Here is a 23,344-nt window from a genome sequence, read left to right on the forward strand (position 1 = left end):
GTAACTTGAGCAACTGAGGGTTAAGGGCCTTGCTCAGGGCCCTTGCTACGGAAAGGAGCAAGTCGCATAGCTGTCTGTCACGGGAAGGAGCCCCAACCGCTGGCCGCTTGTCCGGACATGTTGACGCAGGGCGGCGGGGGTTTTGTGTTCGAGCGCTCGGCGTAACCCGAGCCCCGTGCTATTGGTTCCCCTTCCATTGTTCCTCCAGCCAGTTTCCATTAGGGAACGCAGTTCCGATCTGGGCTCGGACCCCCCGCCCTGCCGAGCGGGTCCAGGGCGAGGAGAGTTTGCTCTGCGTGTGCGCACGTGCCTGGGGTCAGGGAGCAGCGGGGTTGGAGGAGGGTGGAGGTGCTCCAGCGAGCTGTCAGTCTGACGGCCACGGCCTCCAGCTCTGCCGCCGCTTTTAATCACTATCCAATTAACGTCGGCCAGCATCCGCTTGTGGCGTGCGCGAGGCTGACAGCCCGCGGCGGTGACAGGGCATGACTGCGCCTTACTGAGGTTCTGTGGGTGTACACGGGCCCCGGCGTAGCACCAGGGGGCAAGGGGATGATTGGTAGGTGGGGGGTGTTCCAGGCCGGGCCAGGCCCGCCATTCTGTTTTCAGTGCCGCACGTGAGTGTCCTGGGCCAGGCCTCGGAGGGAGCGCCGCTCATTCTGTTTACGATAATGAGGGAGAGACTCACAATGCCCGCAACTCATTTTCCTGCACCTGCCCCTCACCTGCCCCTCCTCCGCCCGCAGGTGAGCGATCCAGACGCCCCGCCAAGACGTTCGCCTCCACTAGCGCTCGGCGCCGCCCGCCGGCGGCGGCCATGGACCCCAAGGAGCGGCGGCAGCGGTCGCTGAGCCGCAGCCGGCACGCCGCCGAGCTGCAGTTCGCCGCGCCCGCACCGGATGCCGACGAGGCCCGCGTGCCCACGCAGAAGAGCTACAGCTCCAGCGAGACACTCAAGGCCTTCGACCACGATGGCCGCCTGAACTACGGAGGCTGCGTGGCCGAGCTGGTGCACCACGAGTTGGACGAGTTCTCTCGGCAAGGAGGGGGTGAGCTCGCCGGTCCAGCACGGACACACACGCGCGCACACACACACACACCTACGTGCGCACACACACACACACACACACACACACACACACACACACACACACACACCCTCATGCACACACACACACCCTCATGCACACACACACGCACACACACACACCCTCATGCACACACACACGCACACACACACACCCTCATGCACACACACACACACACACACCTGCACACACACACACACCCTCATGCACACACACACACACACACACCTGCACACACACACACCCCCTCATGCACACACACACACACACACGCATGCACATGTAGAGGCAAATGCAGGCATAGATGTGCTCACACACATACATGCACAAGCACAAAAGCACAAATACACACACACACACACACACACACACACACACACACACACACATACACACACACACACACACACACACATACACACACACCCTCATGCACAAGCCCACATGCACGCACACACACACACACACACACACCCCCTCATGCACAAGCCCACGTGCACGCACACACACACACACACACACACACACCCTCATGCACACACACACACACACACACACATACACCCTCATGCACACACACACACACACACACACACACACACACACACACACACACACACACACACACCCTCATGCACAAGCCCACGTGCACGCACACACACACACACACACACACCCTCATGCACACACACACACACACACACACACACACACACCCTCATGCACACACACACCCTCATGCACAAGCACACACGCATACACACACGAGTACAGATGCATTCGGCATACACACTGCACATCCCTTAGCCGTTGGTCTGCTCCGCCGCGTGTCTTCTGTGCCTTTTTGTCTCCTGTCTTCGCTCCCGCACCTCTCGTGCTATTTTTAGCACCTGCTCCACAGCCAGTGTTTTCTCTCCCAATAGCGGGGTGGAGTCACGTTACAGTATATTATTGCAAATTGCTGAAGTGTGAAGATATTTGTGTTTGGGTAGAAGTAATGGCTATTTAAATGCCATTTGCGCCCGTTATAGACCGGGTTATCTAAAAGCGTTTAAATATTGCCACACCAGCCTTCTCTCTTTGTTTTTAATATGGAGTAATGCGTAGTCAGGTCTGCTGATTCTGTCTGTGTTGGAATTTACATTTTTTTTATTTATTGGGGATAATATACAGTATATCCTAAAAATGATAAAAATAAAACATCTCCTTTAACATGCAGTTTATGTTATTTGTTAATGGTTAAATTTGTGTTTAAAAACAAGCTGTTTGTGAAAATTTAATCAGAGCTGATGTGGAAGGTTTGAAGTAGAGACTGATGGGGTTACATTACTAACATTGTGGTACATAATTTAAGACCATCGTTTTCTGCCGTCGTCCTCTCTGGGTACGTCTGTTTAGAGGAGGCGTGCCCTGTGACACGCCCCGTGACATCCCAGCGGCCGGAATGGCCCGCGCCTGTGCGTCGTGTAGCGAAGGTGTAAAACGCATACCCACAGTAGGTATCCCTCGCTGATCCTGTAATCTGCTACCGGGGGAGTTACTTTAGCTGCTAATCCCCGGGATCCGCGCTTGCGCGTGCTTGCGGAAGCAGCAGACCTTCCGCCTGGAGTCTCCGGTTACCGCCGGCACCTTCGAGTCAGCGTTCCCGCCGGTCCGGACGCATCAGGGCGTACTCCATACTCCCGATCAGCGCTCACCCATCACGCATGCGGATCCTCGCCTCGAGCCGCCCGCCCGTCACCGAGCGCGTGACCGGGCGAGCGGCAGAGTGGAGCCTGAACTGTACTCGAGTAGCGCGACATTTTAATCCACATTAATATGGGTGAAAGATGATTGCTTTTCCCACAGGGCTTAACCATTCGGTTAACGCCAAATAATAAAAGAGAGAGTTGCTACAAGGTGTGTGTGTGTGTGTGTGTGTGGGGGGGGACTTTTAAACATAAAAGGTGCACAGAAACAGCGTCTGCCTCCGCTCTCTGATGCCAGCACCTGCGTTTTGTCCGAGGTGTCGCTCCGAAAGGGCCGCTATCTCCTCCTCCAGTCGGGAATGAGCCTCTGTTAGGCCTAATCCCTTCCAGAGTCCCTGCAGTGCGAGGGAAGGCCACCGGGACGCGACGCTCCGGAGACAGACGGAGGGGAACGACGCCAGCGCGTCCTGATTACATGGCGCGTGCCCTAATGCAGCGGACATTAATGATCGGCGGCGGCGGCGTGAATAGGTCATCGAGCCCCTGCCTCCTCGGCCCACATCCATCCTCACCTCTGGGATGGATTTCGGTTTCAATGCCATCGATCGGAGTCGAAATCCCCCAGAGAGGATGGACCCGCCCGGGGGGAACGTGACGAGAGACTGCGGTCCTCCGTACCTCCCTTAGCCCCGCTCCCTTCCCTGACACCCCTGGGCCATCGCGGGTGTGCCGGAGCCGAAATCCCAGACGGCCGGGTGGGCGAGGGGTTAAAGGCTGCCAGAGCGATCCGTCCGTCCTCCTCCTCCTCCTCCGACGACCCGGATGCCGAGCCACCGCAGATGTCGCCGTGGGAAGTGTTGCCACGGGAGACCGTATGCGAGATCCCCATCCTCTTGGCCTTCCAGCCGATCCATCCTCTCTTTCTTCTCCTTCCCGTCCACATCCCTGATTACTCTCCGAAGAGCAACATTACTCTCTCCAACTTTTAAGGGCTCGAAAATATATATAATTCCGTGTTCGTTCCTTTTTTTTCCCTAAATAATTTAGCGCTCATTTGACTCCATACAGTCAATCTGGTTCTCGCCCCACTGCCTCCTACTGCACATTAAGTTCAGTTTCCTTGCTCAGCAGTCTATTACATGACTCAGATGCCGGCTTGCCTAAAACCAAAAAGCCACTTGGAAAGGAAAAAACCCAAAAAACCTGACAGCGTGACTTCCTGTTATTCCGCACTCGGGTGAATATTGACCTGGCCTCCCGTTCGCTGATTTGGACGTGTTAGATTCAGAATCGAGTGGGGAGGGGACGGGCCCTCCTGCTCTCGGCTAACTTTCACAGCTCCGAACTCTCAGGGTTGGGATGGCTGCCACGAGCTCCGGGAGCTGCACAGTCGGGCTGCTGTTTGGTTTGGGGCGCGGGCCACGGATCGCCAGAGGACCGTTTGCAAACGCTCCGCTAGTCTCCTGAAACCGGTGCCAGCACCGACGTGCGCTCCAGCGCTTGATGGAAACCCGGTACCGGACCGCCCAGCGCCCCGTTACGGACCCTGTGCCTGACTTCGCTTAGCTCCCCCCTCTGATCCGCGTCTGCGTCCCTCACGCCCTGCGCATCCCCATCGCGGTCTGCGTTTTGATGCGGAATTAGCTGTCAAGCCACATGTTTCATTCATTATTTTATTTTGTTGATTCTGTGCTATGTTTGCGCGCAGCAATAAATCCGGGCAGCCGCAGATCAAAGAGAGAACAGAGGAGCTGGTGGTTATTAAAAATAAATGACACAGAGATTAAATGCGCTCCACCTGAGTCTATCTTTCTCCCTTCCACTGTCTCTCCCGCGCTCTCGCTTCATCCCATCCTATTTCTTTTGTGCCCCTAGCTGAGTCAACACTCCAAAACACCCAGAAGCCCTTTCCTCGAGTCGAAGTAGGTGACAGCTGAAAGCCGGTCCCAGCTCACGGCCGTGGCGCTTTGCCCGTCGGTACTTGGGTGCGGTGCGGCAGTCTTCCGCTTCCTCTGACGGCTGCCGCTCCCAGTTAATCCGTCCAAAAGACGTGCGCCATATTGGTCGGCTACCGGAAACCGAGACGGCGAATTCCTCTGCTAGCGCCCGGAATTAGCCTCGATCCACCAGCGTCCAAGCTTACCTGGGCTGCTGGAGGTGCTGTTTATAACAGACGCAGCAACAGAGGGCACTCGGAGGCTCACGGGTCACTCCGGGGTCGTCTGACGCTTCCGACGTGCTGATTGGACGTGCGCCGCCCCCCCCCCCACCGCGGCGCCGAGCGTGAGACTCCCCGCACAATTACGCGTGCTGCTCTCTATACGTCCCCGGCCGCTGTTTTCTCGTCCTGTGGAACTGATTAATCTGATTAAAACCGTTTGTTACCGCGCGGGCCGGGTGACTGGCAGCGAGCGTGAGGCCCGTTTGAAGGAACTCGCCCTTGGGCTCAATTACCGCAAAGGGCTGCTGAGCGCACGGTATTTAATACTCCGTCAAATCCAGGCTCCGTCCTAAAATAGTGGCCTCCTTAGCACGAGCGCCTGGAGACTCGCGGGTCATTGCGCGGGCCCTCACGGCAGTAATAAGAGGCAGGCGATGTCCTCTGTTACCAGTTTAAAACAAACCAATAAACACCCAAAGTACTCATGATAAATAGATATTTCTATATGGTTTTCTCCATTGTAACACATTTAATAAGTAACGCGCGCACATTAAACTTGCAGCCCAATAGCAAATGGTTGTTGATGTTCAGGTTATCTTCACAAGTCACCTTGCCAGCCATCAAGCTGTTCACAAGTACCAAGCCTCAAACCTTGCAATCACGTACCAGCCCCCCCCGATAAAAATAAACATCGTTGCAGTGATCCAACTCGCGCTTCAGCTTTCGATCTTCTCGATCCATCTTGTAGCCTCCTGCTCTTTAAGCCGATCCGCGATAGCCGTCTCGCCCCTTCCAGCAGGAGGTGTGATATTTATGTAAATACCAGGTGGCGTCAGGCGGTATTTCGGAGGTGCCGCGATTCCACACGGGGTCAGATCTATTTCGGAGGCCCAATTAAAAGGTGTCGAGTGGCCCCGGGCCGGCGCGGCTGGCGGCTGGCGGCCAGCGGCGATGGCAGGCCCTTTTCGGGAGCGCTCACTTTGCTCTTGTGCCCTGGCTCTAATGGGAGTTCTAATGACGTGCCGTGTATCTCGGTACCGGGGGGGGGGCGAAAATCAGACCGGGCCCCGTGCCCAGGCGTGTTAACCCTCGCAATTAACACCCCCTGCACCCGCGAGTCCGCCAACACGCCACCCACTGCCCCGCCGTGATGGGAGGGAGGCGAGAGGATGATGATCTGCAGCCTTCACCTCCGACTTCAGCTAGACGGGATGCAAAGCACAATCGAGCCGTTATCGGTTCCGGTCCACGGCATGAGGGGATAATGCCCCATGAACATCAGGGCTCAATTGACGCCTGTTCACCCGTCAATAAGGGCGAATCAGGGAATCCGCATTTCCATCAAACGCAGCTGGAACTCTCAGGGGGAAAGTGATGGAGAACCCAGTCAGGGTCTCCACGGCGATGTAATTGCAGAGCTTTGCATTAACAAGCTGCCAAGAGAGATCGACACTGTAAATTTCTTAGATGAAAGGTTGATGGCGACTTGCTGCTTATTGTGTATTGTGTATGTGTGCATGTTTATGGCTATTTGTGTGTGTGTGTGTGTGTGTGTGTGTGTGTGTGTGTGTGTGTGTGTGTGTAATGGCTCCTTGAGCCGAAGCTCTAGGGAAGGCATCAGGCCTGTGTGGAGATCCAACAAGACATGGAGCCAGCTGTGTAATTTCATTAATAGAACCACAATCCCACAATCCCCCTCACAGCATCATGTCATGGTGGGAAGCTCTGAAGCTTGACCTTGGTCCATGTCCTTCCTCTGCTTTCTTCTCTCATCTCACCCAAACTTTTTCATCCAGTTTTTCCCCCCGATTTAGCCCCCAGTTGCCTTAATTTTTGTACCAGTTGTTTTGGACTTTTTTTTCCCCTCCTCCAATTAGGTACGCCAAGTTCCTGTTGAATAACATCACAACAACCTGCTTTTCAACCGCAATTTCACTTTCAATTTGGAGCAGGCTCTGGATACGCCAGGAACGCGACGTTAAATTGGTACGTGTGCTTGGCTGGATAAGACACTTTATACCTGAAACAGCTGAGCAAAATTGTGTCTAGCCTCTCCACGTGCATGCTCAACAGAGCTGGGCGTTGTTAAGTCCTCTGGGATCCACATACATCACAGCCGTTCATTAGCGACTCTTTCCATCACTGCTCTGCCATTACCTGACTAAAGTCGATCGGTCACTCTCGGCTCGGCCGGAGAGACGGTCGCCGCGTTTGTCCGCATCTGTATCCCCTCTCCAGCCCCTCCGCGTCCAGTAGACCTGCGGCGGTCTGCTTTGCGCTCAGAAGTTCCGTCCCTGCTGCGGCACGGAGCCGAAACACCGCTCTGCTCTCGTTCACCTGCTCGCCTGCGTCGAGAGCGTTCGTGCTAAGAGAGCAGGGGCCGTCTCCTCCTCTCGCACGATCCCCTGCACACCCGTCGCCCCCCCACCCCCCCCCCCGTGTACAACGCGTTGCATCATCCGCGTTAACTCCCAACCCCCCCCCCCATTTCCCGCATTATCTGGGATCCGCCGCCGCGGTACTCTCAGCCTTTCCACAGGATTCCGCAGGCTCGCTGTGCCTTTCTGTGTTTTAACGGGCAGGGGAGGAAGGGGGCTTGTGGCTGCAGATACGGGCTTCGCACCGGGGCACAGGTTCAAATCCCAGCAGGGCATCTGGGAATACCGCCACTGCCGCAGGGAGCTGCTGGCTTCTACGGTCATCCTGATGGAGTGCTCCAGGGACGCCCTGGCTTGGCACTGCTGTTGTTGCGCTCCCTCTCCCGCCTTCCCGGGCGCTTAAAAACGAGCATATGTTCTCACCACGCCGCCTTCGATGAAGGTCATACCCATTATATTAACGCTCAGCGCTCCATTTATTCAGGAAAGTTTTGTTCCGAAAGAGATGAAAGTTCCGGGGAAGGGGGAAAAGGTATCTAATGAGACGTTTCCACAGCCCCCGAGATCGGTCGGTTCCTGGGTCACCCTCGGGCTCCCACGGGGCCGGCGGGGCGAGAGGAACGCAGACATCGTCAGGCGTCGCGGGCCCGGCGGCGGCAGCCTGTAGGGTTGTCGGCAGCTCCGTTCCCCCGCCGGCGGGTGCCGTTCCGGCCGGCTCCGTTGACCGATCAGTCCCCGTCTCTCAAGCTTCTTAAACGGGTCTTTTAAAAGACTGATGAAACATAATGAGTGAGGGGCAATTTTCACCCCCTAGAGCGTGCAGTGGGCTCATATGGGCTTCAAGGCTGAGCAGAGCGGGAATATTACCTCAGCATGTGCTCACGCTCCTTCGAAAGAAATTAATCCAAGCGAACACGACTTCAGCAGAGGCTGCGGTACTGGCGTTATTATTTATTAGGTTATCTCTCTCGGTGCCGTCTGGATATTAGAGTCAGATACTGGTAATCCAGTTTCTGTTCTAAAGTTCTTTTAGGCAGGAGGTGGGGTGTTTGGTTTTTTTTTTTCCCAATCTGGGTTACGTTCCGGTTTGTCCGAGAAGACAAACAAGAGCCAACGCGAACTCCGAAACTTTCCGAGAACAAAAAAGGAGAGGGAGGAGGGAGATGAAAGGAATCCGTTTGGACGGGCCTCATTCCTGACAGCACTTTTCCCGTTTCACTGGCCAATTACTGTGTGTTTACCAGTATCGGCGCCAGCCGTCTCCCTGAGCCTGTCCGAGCCGTCCGCCGTGTGGGTTAAAGTCTGCCGTCCGGCCTGAGAGCGACTGAAAGGGTCAGATATTCCTAACGAGGTGGCCACGGCGTCCGGTAGATAACCACGCCTCCTCGGAGGGGATGGTCCCACCAGCCCCTAACTCTAACTTATCTAATTATTACCTGTAGACAAATACAACCGCCTCCCACGACACGTGAGGATATGGTATGGTCATCCCAGTGGTTAATGCGTGCTGTCTTTATCTTTTGTTACCTCTCTCATTTAATAAAACCTTTATCATCGCCAAATGTTTTTCTCTCTCTCTCTCTCTCTCTCTCTCTCTCTCTGTCTCTCCCTCTCTATCCTGTCTACTCCACTTCCGAATGTGGCAACGTGTCTCCAGCAGAGAGCCATGCTCCCCCCCATCACCACGCTCCCCCGTGGGTCCTTATCGCTGTTTACTCAATTACGTCAAGGGTTTCCCGCCACTCTTTTTAATTTGCCGTCATCAGCCACCCCTCAAACTCATCCTCCTGGATCCTCCAGGCTCCCCGAGAGCCGACGGTGGTGCGCCACCCCTCCACCCGCCCCCGCCCCCGCCCATCGAGCCTGTCTCAGGTGGAGCAGGCAGGTGGAACAGACAGCCAAATCGCCTCCCCCGCCATTTCCAACAGGAACGAGGCAACAGCCACCGGTTCTGCCGCCCCGCTGAGCGGAATGCGGCGGCATCGAAGGGTAGAACGCCTTTGAGAAAATAACTAAAAATCGATAAAAGGCGGACGCAGCCGAGCCTCAGGCTGTCCTGATCAGAGACGGGACGAGATGCCCGGCGCTCCGCCCTCCTCCACGGCCAGCTCACGCTCTTTAACTCTTTAACCGCGGAGAAGCCGGCACCTGTGGCACACGTGGTTTCCAGCCCGCTCGGAACGGATTGGAGGGTGGTGTGCGATGGGGTGGGTGGTCTGATGGGTTGGGGTGGGGTGTCAGATCACCTCTGGCCTGTTACTATAACCCCACTTTGGTCTGTTACTATAACCCCGCTTTGGTCTGTTACTATAACCCCACTTTGGTCTGTTACTATAACCCCGCTTTGGTCTGTTACTATAACCCCGCTTTGGTCTGTTACTATGACCCCGCTTCATCCTGTTACTATAACCTCACTTTGGTCTGTTACTATAACCCCACTTCATCCTGTTACTATAACCCCGCTTTGGTCTATTACTATAACCCCACTTCATCCTGTTACTATAACCCCACTTTGGTCTGTTACTATAACCCCACTTTGGTCTGTTACTATAACCCCGCTTTGGCCTGTTACTATAACCCCACTTTGGTCTGTTACTATAACCCCACTTTGGTCTGTTACTATAACCCCACTTCATCCTGTTACTATAACCTCACTTTGGTCTGTTACTATAACCCCACTTCATCCTGTTACTATAACCCCGCTTTGGTCTATTACTATAACCCCACTTCATCCTGTTACTATAACCCCACTTTGGTCTGTTACTATAACCCCACTTTGGTCTGTTACTATAACCCCGCTTTGGCCTGTTACTATAACCCCACTTTGGTCTGTTACTATAACCCCACTTTGGTCTGTTACTATAACCCCACTTTGGTCTGTTACTATAACCCCGCTTTGGTCTGTTACTATAACCCCACTTTGGTCTGTTACTATAACCCCACTTTGGTCTGTTACTATAACCCCACTTCATCCTGTTACTATAACCCCGCTTTGGTCTGTTACTATAACCCCGCTTTGGTCTGTTACTATAACCCCACTTCATCCTGTTACTATAACCCCACTTTGGTCTGTTACTATAACCCTGCTTTGGTCTATTACTATAACCCCACTTTGGTCTGTTACTATAACCCCACTTCATCCTGTTACTATAACCCCACTTTGGTCTGTTACTATAACCCCGCTTTGGTCTGTTACTATAACCCCGCTTTGGTCTGTTACTATAACCCCACTTCATCCTGTTACTATAACCCCACTTTGGTCTGTTACTATAACCCCGCTTTGGTCTATTACTATAACCCCACTTTGGTCTGTTACTATAACCCCACTTCATCCTGTTACTATAACCCCACTTTGGTCTGTTACTATATCCCCGCTTTGGTCTGTTACTATAACCCCACTTCATCCTGTTACTATAACCCCACTTTTGTCTGTTACTATAACCCCGCTTTGGTCTATTACTATAACCCCACTTTGGTCTGTTACTATAACCCCACTTCATCCTGTTACTATAACCCCGCTTTGGTCTGTTACTATAACCCCGCTTTGGTCTGTTACTATAACCCCACTTCATCCTGTTACTATAACCTCGCTTCACCCTGTTAATATAACCCGCTTCACCCTGTTAATATAACCCGCTTCACCCTGCTTCAGAAGCGACTCCCTGCTGCGTCTGTGCGAACTCCCCTCCGGCTTCTTGGCAAATTTATAAACATGAAGAGGGAACTAGGTGATTCTGGTACTTAGCGATTTGCAGAACTCCGTACATTAGGCTCCCATACTCACCAGAGAATCAGCAATTTGTTATGTTGATGGGGTTTTTTTTTCCCCCTTTTTTCTTGCTGAATACGAGGAAATTATCAAGTCAATCTTGGAGGAAGTTCGACTGGAAATTGTTGAGTCGGAGGCGATATCAAGGAGGCCTTCTCATTTCAAAAGCAAGCAGAGATTTCAGTTCCTTCATATTTTATGAACTCGGCCTTAAAAGAATACCGCCCGGAGGGCAGAGTCACGGCAGAGTCACGGCAGAGTCATGGCTGGCGTAAGCCATCCAGTCCGACTGTCCCAACATCTGTTTTTTAACAGAGTCTCGCGGCTGCCTTTTAAAAACCTCTCCAACTTGACGTCCTCGGCTGCGTATCTGTGGTGCAGGCTTAAAAATAACCTGCCAGGACCGCCTTTCCGAGCGCGTAGGACTACGGTCTTGTCTCCAGTGTGCCCACTCTCCTCGGGCCTGGCCTTCCACACCACTTATTGGCAGAAACGTTTCACTTCGGTGGCTGGCTCTGTTGGCAACACCTTCCCATTGGAAAGCCCAGTTTTCTCTCTGTCCGAGGGGGACCGGATTGATTTTATTATAATGCAAAAATCCTTTTGTGTCCTCTTCGTTAGTTGCAGCATAAGAATTCAACCTTGGTTTAGTTCTTGGTTAACTGACAATGTTCTGTCTCCACGGACTAAGCATCTTTCGGGCTGACCGAAGGCCAAAATCAACTAAAAAGTGTGTGTGTGTGTGTGTGTGTGTGTGTGTGTTTGTTAATACTATTAAAATATAGAGGCAAATATAATTTCAGACAGACTGGAGCAGATGTACTGTATTTAATCCTGTAGATTAAGGCCGATATCTTGGCATATGACAGTCATGAATCCCTTAATTTCATAAGAGGTGTGCAGAATGGTTGTCATGGCACCTTTTTAAGCAGCAGACACACCTGTTCTCTCTGACACACAGACACACACACACACACACACACACACACACACACACCCCCCTTTGTTCTTCCAACCAGCAGAGGCCATTTCGGAGAGAGCAGGACTCCAAAGTATACAGGAACACAGAGGAAGCAAGCGCCAGCCGTCTCTGGCAAACGCGGAGTGAGGTTACGATCCGGACAGCGAGGCTCCTAAAAGGGGCTCCGCGCTTTCTAAGCCCACGCACAGCCTTGCGTGTGCCAGGCCTACAGATTCTGCCAGCAGGGCGGTGTGCTAACTCTCTACCCGCCGCGGTTCAGCCCAACACAAACAGCAGTTAGCGCATGTAACGCGTAGCTCACCGCCGCATCGACTCGCCATCACCGAGTCCATGGGCTCTCTCTCTCTCTCTCTCTCTCTCTCTCTCCCATCTTTTTATTTACTTAACACCACTGGAATTAGTTTATTGATGTTTTTTTTTTCCCTTCAATACATTTTCAAACAGTATCCAGATCTTGTTACGTGTCCAAGCAAGTGTGTGACTGCGAGCAATATAATCCTTGCTGGCACGTACGTACTGAACGCTGTTAACGGCCGAGACTCCGCCTTCTGTTGTAGGTGATAGTGAGGGATTACGTTCACAATGCGCTTTTAATTACGACACAGAGGAAAGCAGTCGAGAATCCTTTTTTTTCCCCATAATTGCTTTTCCCTTGGCTTGACTATAATTGGGCCTCCATTGTGTTTATTGATTTAGTTTGATGCGTTTTAATCTGGGTGATGGTATACAGTATATTTATCTGGGGATGGGAGCTGGGTGTAGAGCGACTGTTTGGAAATGCAAGGCACGGTAGGTCAGTTGGTGTGTGTGTGTGTGTGTGTCTGTGTGTGTGTCTGTGAGAGAGAGAGAGAGAGAGAGAGAGAGAGAGAGAGAGAGAGAGTCATATGCATTAGTGTATATGCATGTGTGTTTATGGTTATGCGTGTGCATGTGCATGCATGTGTTGTGGGTATGTGTGTGACAGTGTGTGTATGCATTTGCATGCAGTGTGTGTGTGTGTGTGTGTGTGTGTGTGTGTGTGTGTATGTGTGTGTGTGTGTGTGTGTGTGTGTGCGTGTGAGGCTCATGGCAGGTATACACTTCAGGATGCCGTAGGCCCGTTAGGCCCATCTGCAGGTCACCCTGTTCTGTACTCACCCCACCATAGCCCGGTCTGACCTCACTGACTCAAACCCTCGGCCCTCTGCATGCTCGGCTCTGCAGGACGTACTGAAGGCCTTCCTGTTTCTTAAGCTCGGTGACCGCGGACGCAGCACCCAGGAAGCCCAGGGAGCGGGGGGGAAGACGCCATCAAACTCAGCTCTGCAGCGCAAATTCCAGCGTTTGTCACGAATATTGTTTCAGCAGACGTTGTCAAGCTTCGCAGAATTCCCCGCCTCAGGGTCGCGATAGAGCTGTCTGTTTATGCAGCAGAAAGTGCATTATGTTCTTACGGATAATCTACTGTATCAAATGAAAAGCGAAAACATTGTTATCAAAACCGTAAAGGAGTGCGAAGAAGATTTAGACAAGAAAAGACTCGCGGTAGCCACCTACAGCATGGTGGGACAGGTCTGACTATTTGTTAAGCCAGAGGGCAGATGACATGCTTAAGAGGAATATTTTGGGGTAGTTTGAGTAAGATTACAGTGCTAAGCAACGTGAATCTGCTGGGGTAAAACCGTAGCTACATTTACGGCATTTAGCTGACACTTTTATCCAAAGCGACTTACAATTATGGCTAATCACAACTTGAGCAATTGAGGGTTAACGGACTTGCTCAGGGGCCCAACAGTGGCAACCTGGCAGTGGTGGGACTTGAACTGGCAACCTTCTGATTACTAGTCAAGTACCTTAGCCTTAATTTGGGTTAGATCATTCTACAGGTTCACTGTGTCCCTGAGATAAGAGGGAAGTCCTCGCAGGTGGGCGCGAATACTCAGCAGGTCGTCCTCTGTCTGCTCGTCCTCTGTCCCCGTAGGGAACTTTGCCCTGGCGGAGCTGGGGATCTGCGAGACCACCCCGCACCCGGCCACGTACTGCCCAGACCTGGGCCTGTTGCACCGCGGCTACCCCCCGAGCGCGGGCTCCGACGCCGACTCGGACCCCGAGGGCTCCATCTCCCCGGAGCAAGCCATGGGGCTGTGGGGAACACGCGGCGTCAAGTCCCGCCGGAGCTCCGGCCTCTCCAGCCGCGAGAACTCCGCCCTGACCCTCACCGACTCGGAGAACGACAACAAGTCCGACGAGGAGTCAGGTAAGGGGCGGGGCAGGGGGCGGGGCAGAGGGGGTGGGGGGGCGCACAGCCCTACAAGCAGGGAGGAGGTGCGCGGGACTGTCCGAGAATCTGCGCATGCCGTATGTTGGTCCATCCGAGTTTGGCTCTCGGACAACTTTGAGAAGTCAGCCGAGGACAAAACTAAAGGAATAAGCCCGAAGCTCCGTGTGTGCTGCAGTGTTCCTTAAATATAAAAGTTCCGCCGATCTATCTGTCGGTCTGAACTTCCGCTGGAAAGGGCAGCAGCATCGTAGCATGCGATGTCTTGGTGCGACGCCCAGATGACATCAAGCCCCACCTGACTGCTTACGTGCAGTGGCGCTGCCAAACGGAAAGCATGTGCCATTTTTTCTTTGTGACGAGGGCACGGCCCAACCCGAAGGCCGAGGCGGGCGGGGCCAACAGCAGGGGGCGTGGATACACCCGGCTCCTCCCATCAGGGCTGTCCTGCTTGCTTCTGTCTCCTCCTCTGGCTGTTTCCCCAGCATTCGGCACTTCCTCGTTAATTCTGTGCCGTCACAAACCACGCATGGATTGCAGAAGGTGTCAAACGAAGGTTAATGAAAAGACGCCCCCCCCCAGACACACACACACACACACACACACACACACTCTCCCCTGTTGCCCCCCCAAGCTAATTAGCGGCGTTCTGGTGCGACTGTAGCAGCCCCGAAGTAGCTCCATCAGCTGTGAACTCCAGCGTCAGGAAAAAACCCGCGCTGACAATTTATCAAACTCGGCAACAGCTATTGAACACATAAAGAAACACCTTGGAAGAGAAGTTGCTTTCATCTCGCCAGATGATAATTGCTTCTCGGCTAATTGTCACGCTAATCTCCCAACCGCGGTTTGTTAGCATTGTTCCCAGTTCTCCGCCACAGCAACTGGGATGTGCTGGTCACCACAGATACCAGCTTTCTGGAAAGCATGGATTTACACTGGTTTACCAGTCTCGATAGGTATTGGATTCTATACAGCGAATTTACCAAAATGACGTTCCCGCCTTTCATGCTGTATTGCGGGCGCAGCATTTGTTTGCGTTGCAGATGGCACAGTCGGTTAGAGAAAGAAAAAAAGATCCTATTTTTTTGCCTGCCAAGGCCACAATTCAAGGAGGTTAGCAACATTATACACTTCTCTAAACTGTACCCGTTGTTTATATGTGAATAACGTAGTACGAGCCCAAAAGAACGGGTTTTGAAGTAGAGTGCTCAGGCTTTAGTGAGCTAGCTGAAGAGCCAGGGAAGTTGGCTAAAAATAGGAACACTAAAAACATTACCGAGTTTGGAAATCCTCTTTGGTCAGACAGTTTCTCAAAGAGGCGGAATATATTCACGATAGGAAGTAAAATTCCCACCTTTGTTTTCAGAGTCACGGACAGCTCCATCTCTCCCTCTCATCTGTTATACGTCTCTTTTCTCCGCCCGAGAAGCCCCTCGCTTTCGCTCACTCCATCACCCCCCCCCCACCAATCGCCTCATTATGGATCTGTCTGCACTGCCAGTCATTTTGAGCGATGCCTGTCATTCAGAGAGGCCTCGGGATACGGGAGCGCGGAAGGGGTCAAGTGAAAAATTTCCATCCATTATCTCTCTTTCCCCCGCTTTGCTAAACACTCCCTGTGACTGCGAGACGGCTTTGAAGCCATCGCAAGAAACGTCATTTCAGAACTGTGGTCCAGAGATAGATCTCTGATCAGTACACACAGAAGCCCACCAAAGTTCCTGATATAAGAATACCACCATCTGGTTTTTTTTGTGTGTGCCTGTGTGTATGTGGTGTTTATTCTCAATTAAGCTCCTTATAATGGAATAGGAATCCTTTTCCCGCAGCCATTCGGAATGTCAGCAAAGCGTGCATCTGATTTCAGTCCAATGAAGCCTGGCTATCGATGTTTCTCCAAATATGCTCTTTGATTTTAATCAAGAAGAATTTGTTCGGGCTCAGATACATATATGTCTCTGGAAACAAAAGCCCAGCGCAAAAAAAAAAAGAAAAACAACCCAAAAAAAGCAGCCCCGTGTGCAATATGGCCCCTGGAACGGCTCCAGCCTGCTCTAAGGGAGACGGACGAGTCAATAACAAATTAAAGAGTGTGTTACCGTTAGCAGAGGATGAAACCAACTCCTTTTCAGACTCCTGCCTGTTTATCGACGATACCCTTCACCGGTTTCTCTCTGAGCACCTCCCCGCCTTTTATGTTGTCTGGTGAAACAGGAGACGGTGGGATGGCGGGGTGTGGGGGTGGAGTTTGGGAATGACACCCCATATCCGGGCAGTGGTGTAATTAGGCAGCCGGTATGGTGGCTCTGTGTTCTTATCCTCCTCATCACCCCACACACACACACACACACACACACACACACACCCAGCTGCCAGCCACGGAGTGATTGATTAAGGGCCCGCTCCTCCTCTCTCGGTCCGGTGAGCAAACCGATCTCACCAGGCCGCCCTCGGCCCGCGAGGGGCTCCAGCCGTTGCCACGCCTTCTCCACCTGGCGCCGCGCCTTCGACGACGCCGGGGCGCGCATCCGACCTACGACACCATCCCCAACCCACCCCCACCCCCTCCAGCCTGCTCATCCATGGACCGGTCGACCCGTCTGGCGCTGCCGCTCCGCTACTGCCGTGCTTGTCTGTTTGTATAGGCGTCTGTACGCCAGCCAGATATGATCCCCACACGCGCCTCTGGCTGCCTGCGTGCCTGCCAATCGCCGCCGTCGCGCGTCGTGTACAGTAAACAACACCGGCCAGCATCACCAGCCTCACACCCCGCCGAGGCTGGAGCAGAGAGCTTTGGTCGGCCGGATTATTCATGTCTGTCGCACAGCTCTGCTCCACTAAGCATTTAAGAAGCTTTGCCGGGGACTCGGACTTGCTGTTTGTTTGCATGTGATTATTTATTTATTTATCTAAAAAGAAGACCTTTTTTTCTCAGCAAAACATGCGTTGCCACAGCCTGGTTTGCGCTTATCTCTCCCATTTCTGTGTGTAATGATGCAAAACGACTGTGAGGGAGCGTTGTTTCCTGATGCACCACTGATTAAAGCCGTACTCCGGTTTTATGTGAAATGAACAACAGGAAAATATGAGAAATGAGGTTTTACGCGAAACAAACAAACTGGCAAATTGACGGGGAGTCAATGGGAGAGTCACTGCGAGACCCTCTGTTACTGCCGTGATGCCCCCTCATTTCCCAACCACCTCGTCACATTCATGGAAAATAATCCCATGAAAGAGACATGGGATTACATTAATGCACGTGATTGCAGTGATGCTCACACGCTGCTTTGGGAATTTTCTCGGAAAACAAGTTCGTTTTCCGAACCGGGCTGAGAACAACCCAATCAGATGCGGGCGGCGCCGGGAAGGGGGATTTTACCGCTCCCTCCCTGTGTCTGGAATACTTGGAATACACACCCCCCACCCCACCCCAAGCACCACGTTTCTATTGATCAGATCTGAGGGTGCATTTGATATCTTTTGTACAAGACCTCAGCAAATAGTCCTCATTTGTCTGGTCATGTTAGTCTGTGACTGTAGAGTTAATAGAGTTAATAGAGTTAATAGGGTAAGTCTGAACGCAGAGTAGTGGAACAGTGGCACAACGGAGGGACATCGGAGATGAGAAGCTGAGAAGGTTTCAGCAGAAATAGGATGTGTTCGTTTTAGCAATGATGTAGCTACAAGCAACAGCTCGTTCGTGTGTGTGTGTGTGTGTGTGTGTGTAAGAATTTGAGGTGAATCCCTGTGGAGCAACTTTTTTTTTCCCCTGCTGACAACCCTGAGTGACAGTGTCAGGCTCCCCACTCTCATGTCTCTGGAGTATTCATTAAAGGTGCCATGTGTTCTGTTTCTCCCACACACACACACACACACACACACACACACGCTTAGGCTCTACCTTCTCACATCACCATAGCTTTCTTCAAACGTAATCCGGAACACGTTAAAGGCACGTGGCCTCGTACGTATGCCAGTGTGCAGCGATGGTAGCTTGTCTCGTTTATGTTATTCACAAGCAGTTTCCCTGTTGTTCACCAATGGATGTAGACAGGAGCTCGACGAGCTTCACATGTTCAGATACTCACGTGATACTCACTCCATGCCTCGACGATGCCACTCGACACCCCGCACTCATTCAGATGTCAGCGGCAAGGAACCTAGAGACACCCCCCCCCCCCCACCATGTGCTTGATTGGAGATTTAACTATGCCCCGTATCCTCACTGGCTGCGAGCTTTGAGAATTCATGTCTGAAAGCTATTTGCAAGTTTCACAAAAGGTCGCATTGAGTCACGCAAAGAGGGGCCGGCGGGGTGAAGGGCGATCGGCACCACGGAGATAGCGGGTCCGTCCCCGTTGACACGTTTAGCCCGGGATATTTGGGCGACCGCCCGGGCATGCCACGCGGCCCGACCTCTCCGGTCTCCTGCCAGCCTTTGCGAGCTGACGGCGGGCGGAAGCCCCGCAAGGCCCCGCTGCCCCGGACGCTCGCGCTCGGAAGGGAGCAGACGCGCTCAAGTCGTTAACTACAAAATGAGCCGGAGTCATCCCCGAGACATACGAATGGCACGGGTATTGATATTCTCCTCGGGGGAGTTTGTTTTGAGAGCTAGAAAAAAAATAAACAAACAAAAAAATAAATAAATCATATTCTCACTTTCATTTACCGTTAATTTATCCGAACACGGGTAGGGAAAAAAAAAAAAGGCATCGCGGTTCTAATTGTTGTCGAGCGCCGTTGCCACAACAGAAGAAACAAACAAACAAACAAAACAGCAGAGCCATTTTTCATTTCCCCCAGCCACGGAGCAGATTTATAGCTCCATGCCAGATTGGTGGATGCGCCCGTGAAACTGCCTCTCTGTGTCCCTCTCAGTAGTGAAAGCAGAACACTTGTAAATTCCGGTTGCTGCACCTACACCCCAGTCCCGAATAACATTGATCCGCGGAAAGGCTGATTAAAACACGCGTTAGACGGAATGAGAGCTGGCCTGCGCATTGATCTAAGCATAAAACGCTCCTGCCATTTACAGTCCCACCTTACTTGGGCTTCTCTCTCTCTCTCTCTCTCTCTCTCTCTCTCTCTCTCTCTCTCTCACTCTCTTTCACTCTCTCTCTCTCCCTCTCTCGCTCTTTCTCTCTCGGCTATGGGATGTCCTGGCCGTGTTCATCAAAGTCCAGCTTTAGTTAATGACGTGAGCCAGGTCGAACTTGGTATTCCTGGATCCGCCGCGGGCGCTCGGTGAATTGGACGCGAACCCCCCCCCGCTCCTCAGTGGCGGGACTGTCTGCCAGCCCGCCGCGATGCAGAAAAACACGTCATAGAAGGGAGCTTGACTCTGGCGACAAGGCGGATTAATCTCCCGGCTCCAGGCGTTGGAGCAGAGGGGGTATTTGTAGAAGACTGGCCTTTCCCGGACCGAGGGTCCCTCCCTCCCATCTCTCTGCTTTGAACGTTTCCCACTCTTCTGTCTGAAGAATCCATTGAGCTGATTATGGCATGCTGGGAGTCCACTGAGTTAATCAACACCCCCCCCCCCACACACACACACACACACACACATATATAAACTCAAATATCTCTATTTCTGGAGAAATTAATGAAAACTGTGTTACTCAGCCACTGTTTCTCCTTTCAAACCCCACGCGACCCCTGGCCCCGATCTTTGATCTGAGTACCCGCGCTCGCTCCCACGCCCACACGCAAGCGGCACGCCTGCTCCCAGATCAGCAGAGCAAGCAGAACAGTAGTCTTTAAATGTGCACAGCACTGTCCACGGAACAGTTCCCTGCACCGGTGCACGAGAGGCGGCGTTTACGAGGGCCGGCGGGCCTGCACGGGGCTTCCGCGGCAAACCACTGTGACACGGAGCCAGAGGACAGAGGCACACGTGACGAGGAAGGCAAATAAAAGATCCGAAAACAGACTCAGGCCTTCGTTACGCGCAAATCGCAGGACATGCGGCGCCAAGCGGGAATTTAATTTACCGCACGCGACAGAGAGGGAAGTGAGGCTGATTGGCCAGGAGAATGTCACGCGGCTACGACTCAGTTTTGCCATAAGAATCATCAGGAGTAGTTCTTGGCTTTGATTCTGGATTCCAGTTTAGTTTTTTACATTTACGTTTACGGCATTTAGCAGACACTCTTATCCAGTATACACTTTTGTTTACTTACAAAAATGCTTTGTCATTTACTCATAGAATATATGCAAGTACAGTACAGTAGGTTAGAATTAAACATAGCAATGAACTAGAATACTGTAGAATACAGGGATCATTGCTGATACCTAGAAGTGCAAAATATATAAGGTCTATCTTAAACAATGATAAGTGCTATAAACAATAAGTGCTAGAGTTTGTTAAACCATGTAAACAATACCCTACAATAATTACTAAATTAGTCAGTCAATATGGGAGCAGTGTCAGTTGTCCTTTAAATATTCTGCAAATAGATGAGTCTTCTGTCTGCGTTTGAATACCGCAAGGGACTCCGGCCATCCGGACAGCGAATCATTCCACCATCATTCCACCATCTTGGAGCCAGGACAGAAAATAGTCTCGATGTTTGTCGTCCATGAGGCCTGAAGCAAGGTATTTCAAGCCGAGCCGTACTTGAGGTTCGAAGTACTCGAGGTACGGATCGGGCTTTGACCATTGACCTCATGTATGAAGGGACTGGTCCAATAAGGATTACTTATTTATTATGTTTTATTGTTTTTATGTGAACAAGGATGAGCGTTTTTCCGAAGAGCCTGACGCCCGCTGTCTAACGTCTACCAAAGCCTTGCAGTCCATCACAGTCCCGCGCGAGCAGCTACAGACGGACTAGCGCTTTGTCTCAGCGCCCAAGGTGGTCCACCTCGTAGCCGTGGTATAGTGCTTGGCCGGCCCCTTAGGGCTCAGGGTCAGGGTGGTTGCCGTATAGAGATAAATAAAGCGTTTTAGTTTGCTGGTGGCAGCGCGTTGTGCGAAGGGCTCGGTAATGTTATTACAGAATTAACGTACCGTGATGAATTGTGCTAAAAAGTGATTCTGACAGGCCCCGTATCTTAATGCGCCACGCTCCGCGCACTCATTTGGAAGTTAAGGCCGTTTGACTTTCATTAAAGGCACAGTCAGTGTGTCATGGCGTCTGCCTTTCAGGTCGGCATCGATATTTTTCAATACGCCACTCAATGTCATCTTTTGATCTTTTTTCTTTGTTTTTTTTTTTTAAAGCCGAACATAGAAAAGGTCAACAGTTCAAGAAAAGTCCTTGTTGCACCTTTAAAGACTTTCACTCCAGCGACGGAAGTCTAGGGCTCAGCCACTCCGAACCTAAAAGGCGCATTGTGTTCCACTCCAGGCTGTCTGAGGATAAGTAGGTGGCAAACTCTTGCGACCGGGAAAAGGCGAGAGCGTGCCAGCTAGCCGGAGAAAAGCCGGCTCTCCCTGAGCCGGAGTCGCCGAGGAGAACCAGACAACAGAGCAATAACGGCAGACGGGACAAATCCGAGCACGAGCACCGCCGCAATTTCGGGACTCAATAAACACGTGGCGAGGTCGGCGTGGGCGTGGGGCGGCGGGGGCCAAGAATATTACGTGCACTGACCACTTTTGGATGCGTCTGCCCGAACCACGGTCATTCAATAGAAGAGATTATTGATCAGGGCTGCCGTTTCCTCATCCGGCCGCCTCGCAAAAAGCCTGTGGCATCACGTATATAGGTTTGTTTTTGGACGGACTGGCTTGACATGTACTGTAGGTTTGAACAGATTAACCTATGGGTATTGTGGGATGGTGTTTGGTCACTGTAGGTGTTTGCCAATGACATCCAGGGACTGAAAAAAAACAGAAAAACAGGTCCTGGAGTTAAACTGTATGCAGTTACATAGCGACAGTAACAATATCCACATTCACATGTGACTCCGGCCCTGTCATCTTTGAGCCTGCCGTTCGCGGCCCGCCGATCGCACCGTCCACTTGCGAAGTCCAGCAATGCGTTGTTGTTGTCGTTGTTGTTTTTTTGCCCTTTCAACAAACCCATGCGGAGTTGAAAGCGCCGGCGGGCCAGGGCTAAGGGCGGCATGTCTTTTATCGCGCACGCCTCTTTCTCGCTGCTCCACGTCGTCTTTCTCTCTCTCGAAAAAAACGCTCCTCTCTATACGTCGATGGCAGCCCGAGTCCTTGATCCCATGTATCAAAAAGGGCTTTCAGTTAAGGCGCGCGGCCTCGGCGGATCGGGTTTGCCTTTCATCTAGCACGCACTCGCTGCTGATGAAGTAACGTGCGTCTTAACTTGCGCTGAAAGAACTGCGCCAACGGATGTTTCAGAGCGACCGCATTTCTGCTTTCAGAGGTACCGTGGCGGCAATCTGTCGCAGCGTCGCTGTGTACACGCGTGGAACAGCATGAACGGGAAGACATATGGGCAACGGTGAACTGCAGGGTTAGCGCAAGTGCTTCCAAATACCGCATATGTCGGGAAGAAAAAAAAAAAATCAAGATCGCATAACGATGTTTTAGCGGAAATAAAATGCGTCGGATCCAAGGCCGGAAAAAGGAGAATGTCTGTTTAATTCTGGGTGACTACAGGTTGTCACAAGTGGAACGCCGGATTCATCATGGGTCCGATAGACAGCCCCATCCAGACAGAGGTCCGAGCGCCGCCGTGGCTGTCCTCGGGCGTGCGCCTCGGTCCTCGTCCCACGCCACACGCCCACCTTGCGGGAGAGCTTGCTGGCGTCTCCCCGGCCCAAACCCCGCCGAGACCCCGCGTTTGTAATAAACACGGCATGACCCAAGGAGCCGGAGCGAGCGGCAGATGTGCAGAAAGAGAGTCGGCGAGCACGATGCACGAGCGGAGACGCTCCCCCTGGCTCCTCATCCGCGGACCCGCTCCTCCTCCGCACCCCCGTCTCTCCTTCCTCCCCTGCGTACGCTCGTCCATGCACGTTTCATCAGCTATCTGTTAGTCACCAACGCTGGTCCCTGTGTAACAGAAAAGCCCTGGGCGACGGCATGGTGCAAGGAGTTGG

General features: G+C 52.4%; 1 protein-coding gene across 1 annotated transcript in view; it reads left to right on the forward strand.

The window, feature by feature from the left end:
* The first annotated feature begins 814 nt into the window (after positions 1–814).
* The window catches only part of tenm2 (teneurin transmembrane protein 2), a 156,099-nt gene continuing 133,569 nt past the window's right edge, over positions 815–23,344 (forward strand). Inside the window, exons 1-2 of the mRNA XM_035532332.1 lie at positions 815–1,046; positions 14,024–14,299. Coding sequence (XP_035388225.1) covers positions 815–1,046; positions 14,024–14,299 — 508 coding nt within the window. The remainder of the gene's footprint in view (positions 1,047–14,023; positions 14,300–23,344) is intronic.

Source organism: Electrophorus electricus, chromosome 12, assembly GCF_013358815.1.
Source record: "Electrophorus electricus isolate fEleEle1 chromosome 12, fEleEle1.pri, whole genome shotgun sequence".
Lineage (NCBI taxonomy): Eukaryota > Metazoa > Chordata > Actinopteri > Gymnotiformes > Gymnotidae > Electrophorus > Electrophorus electricus.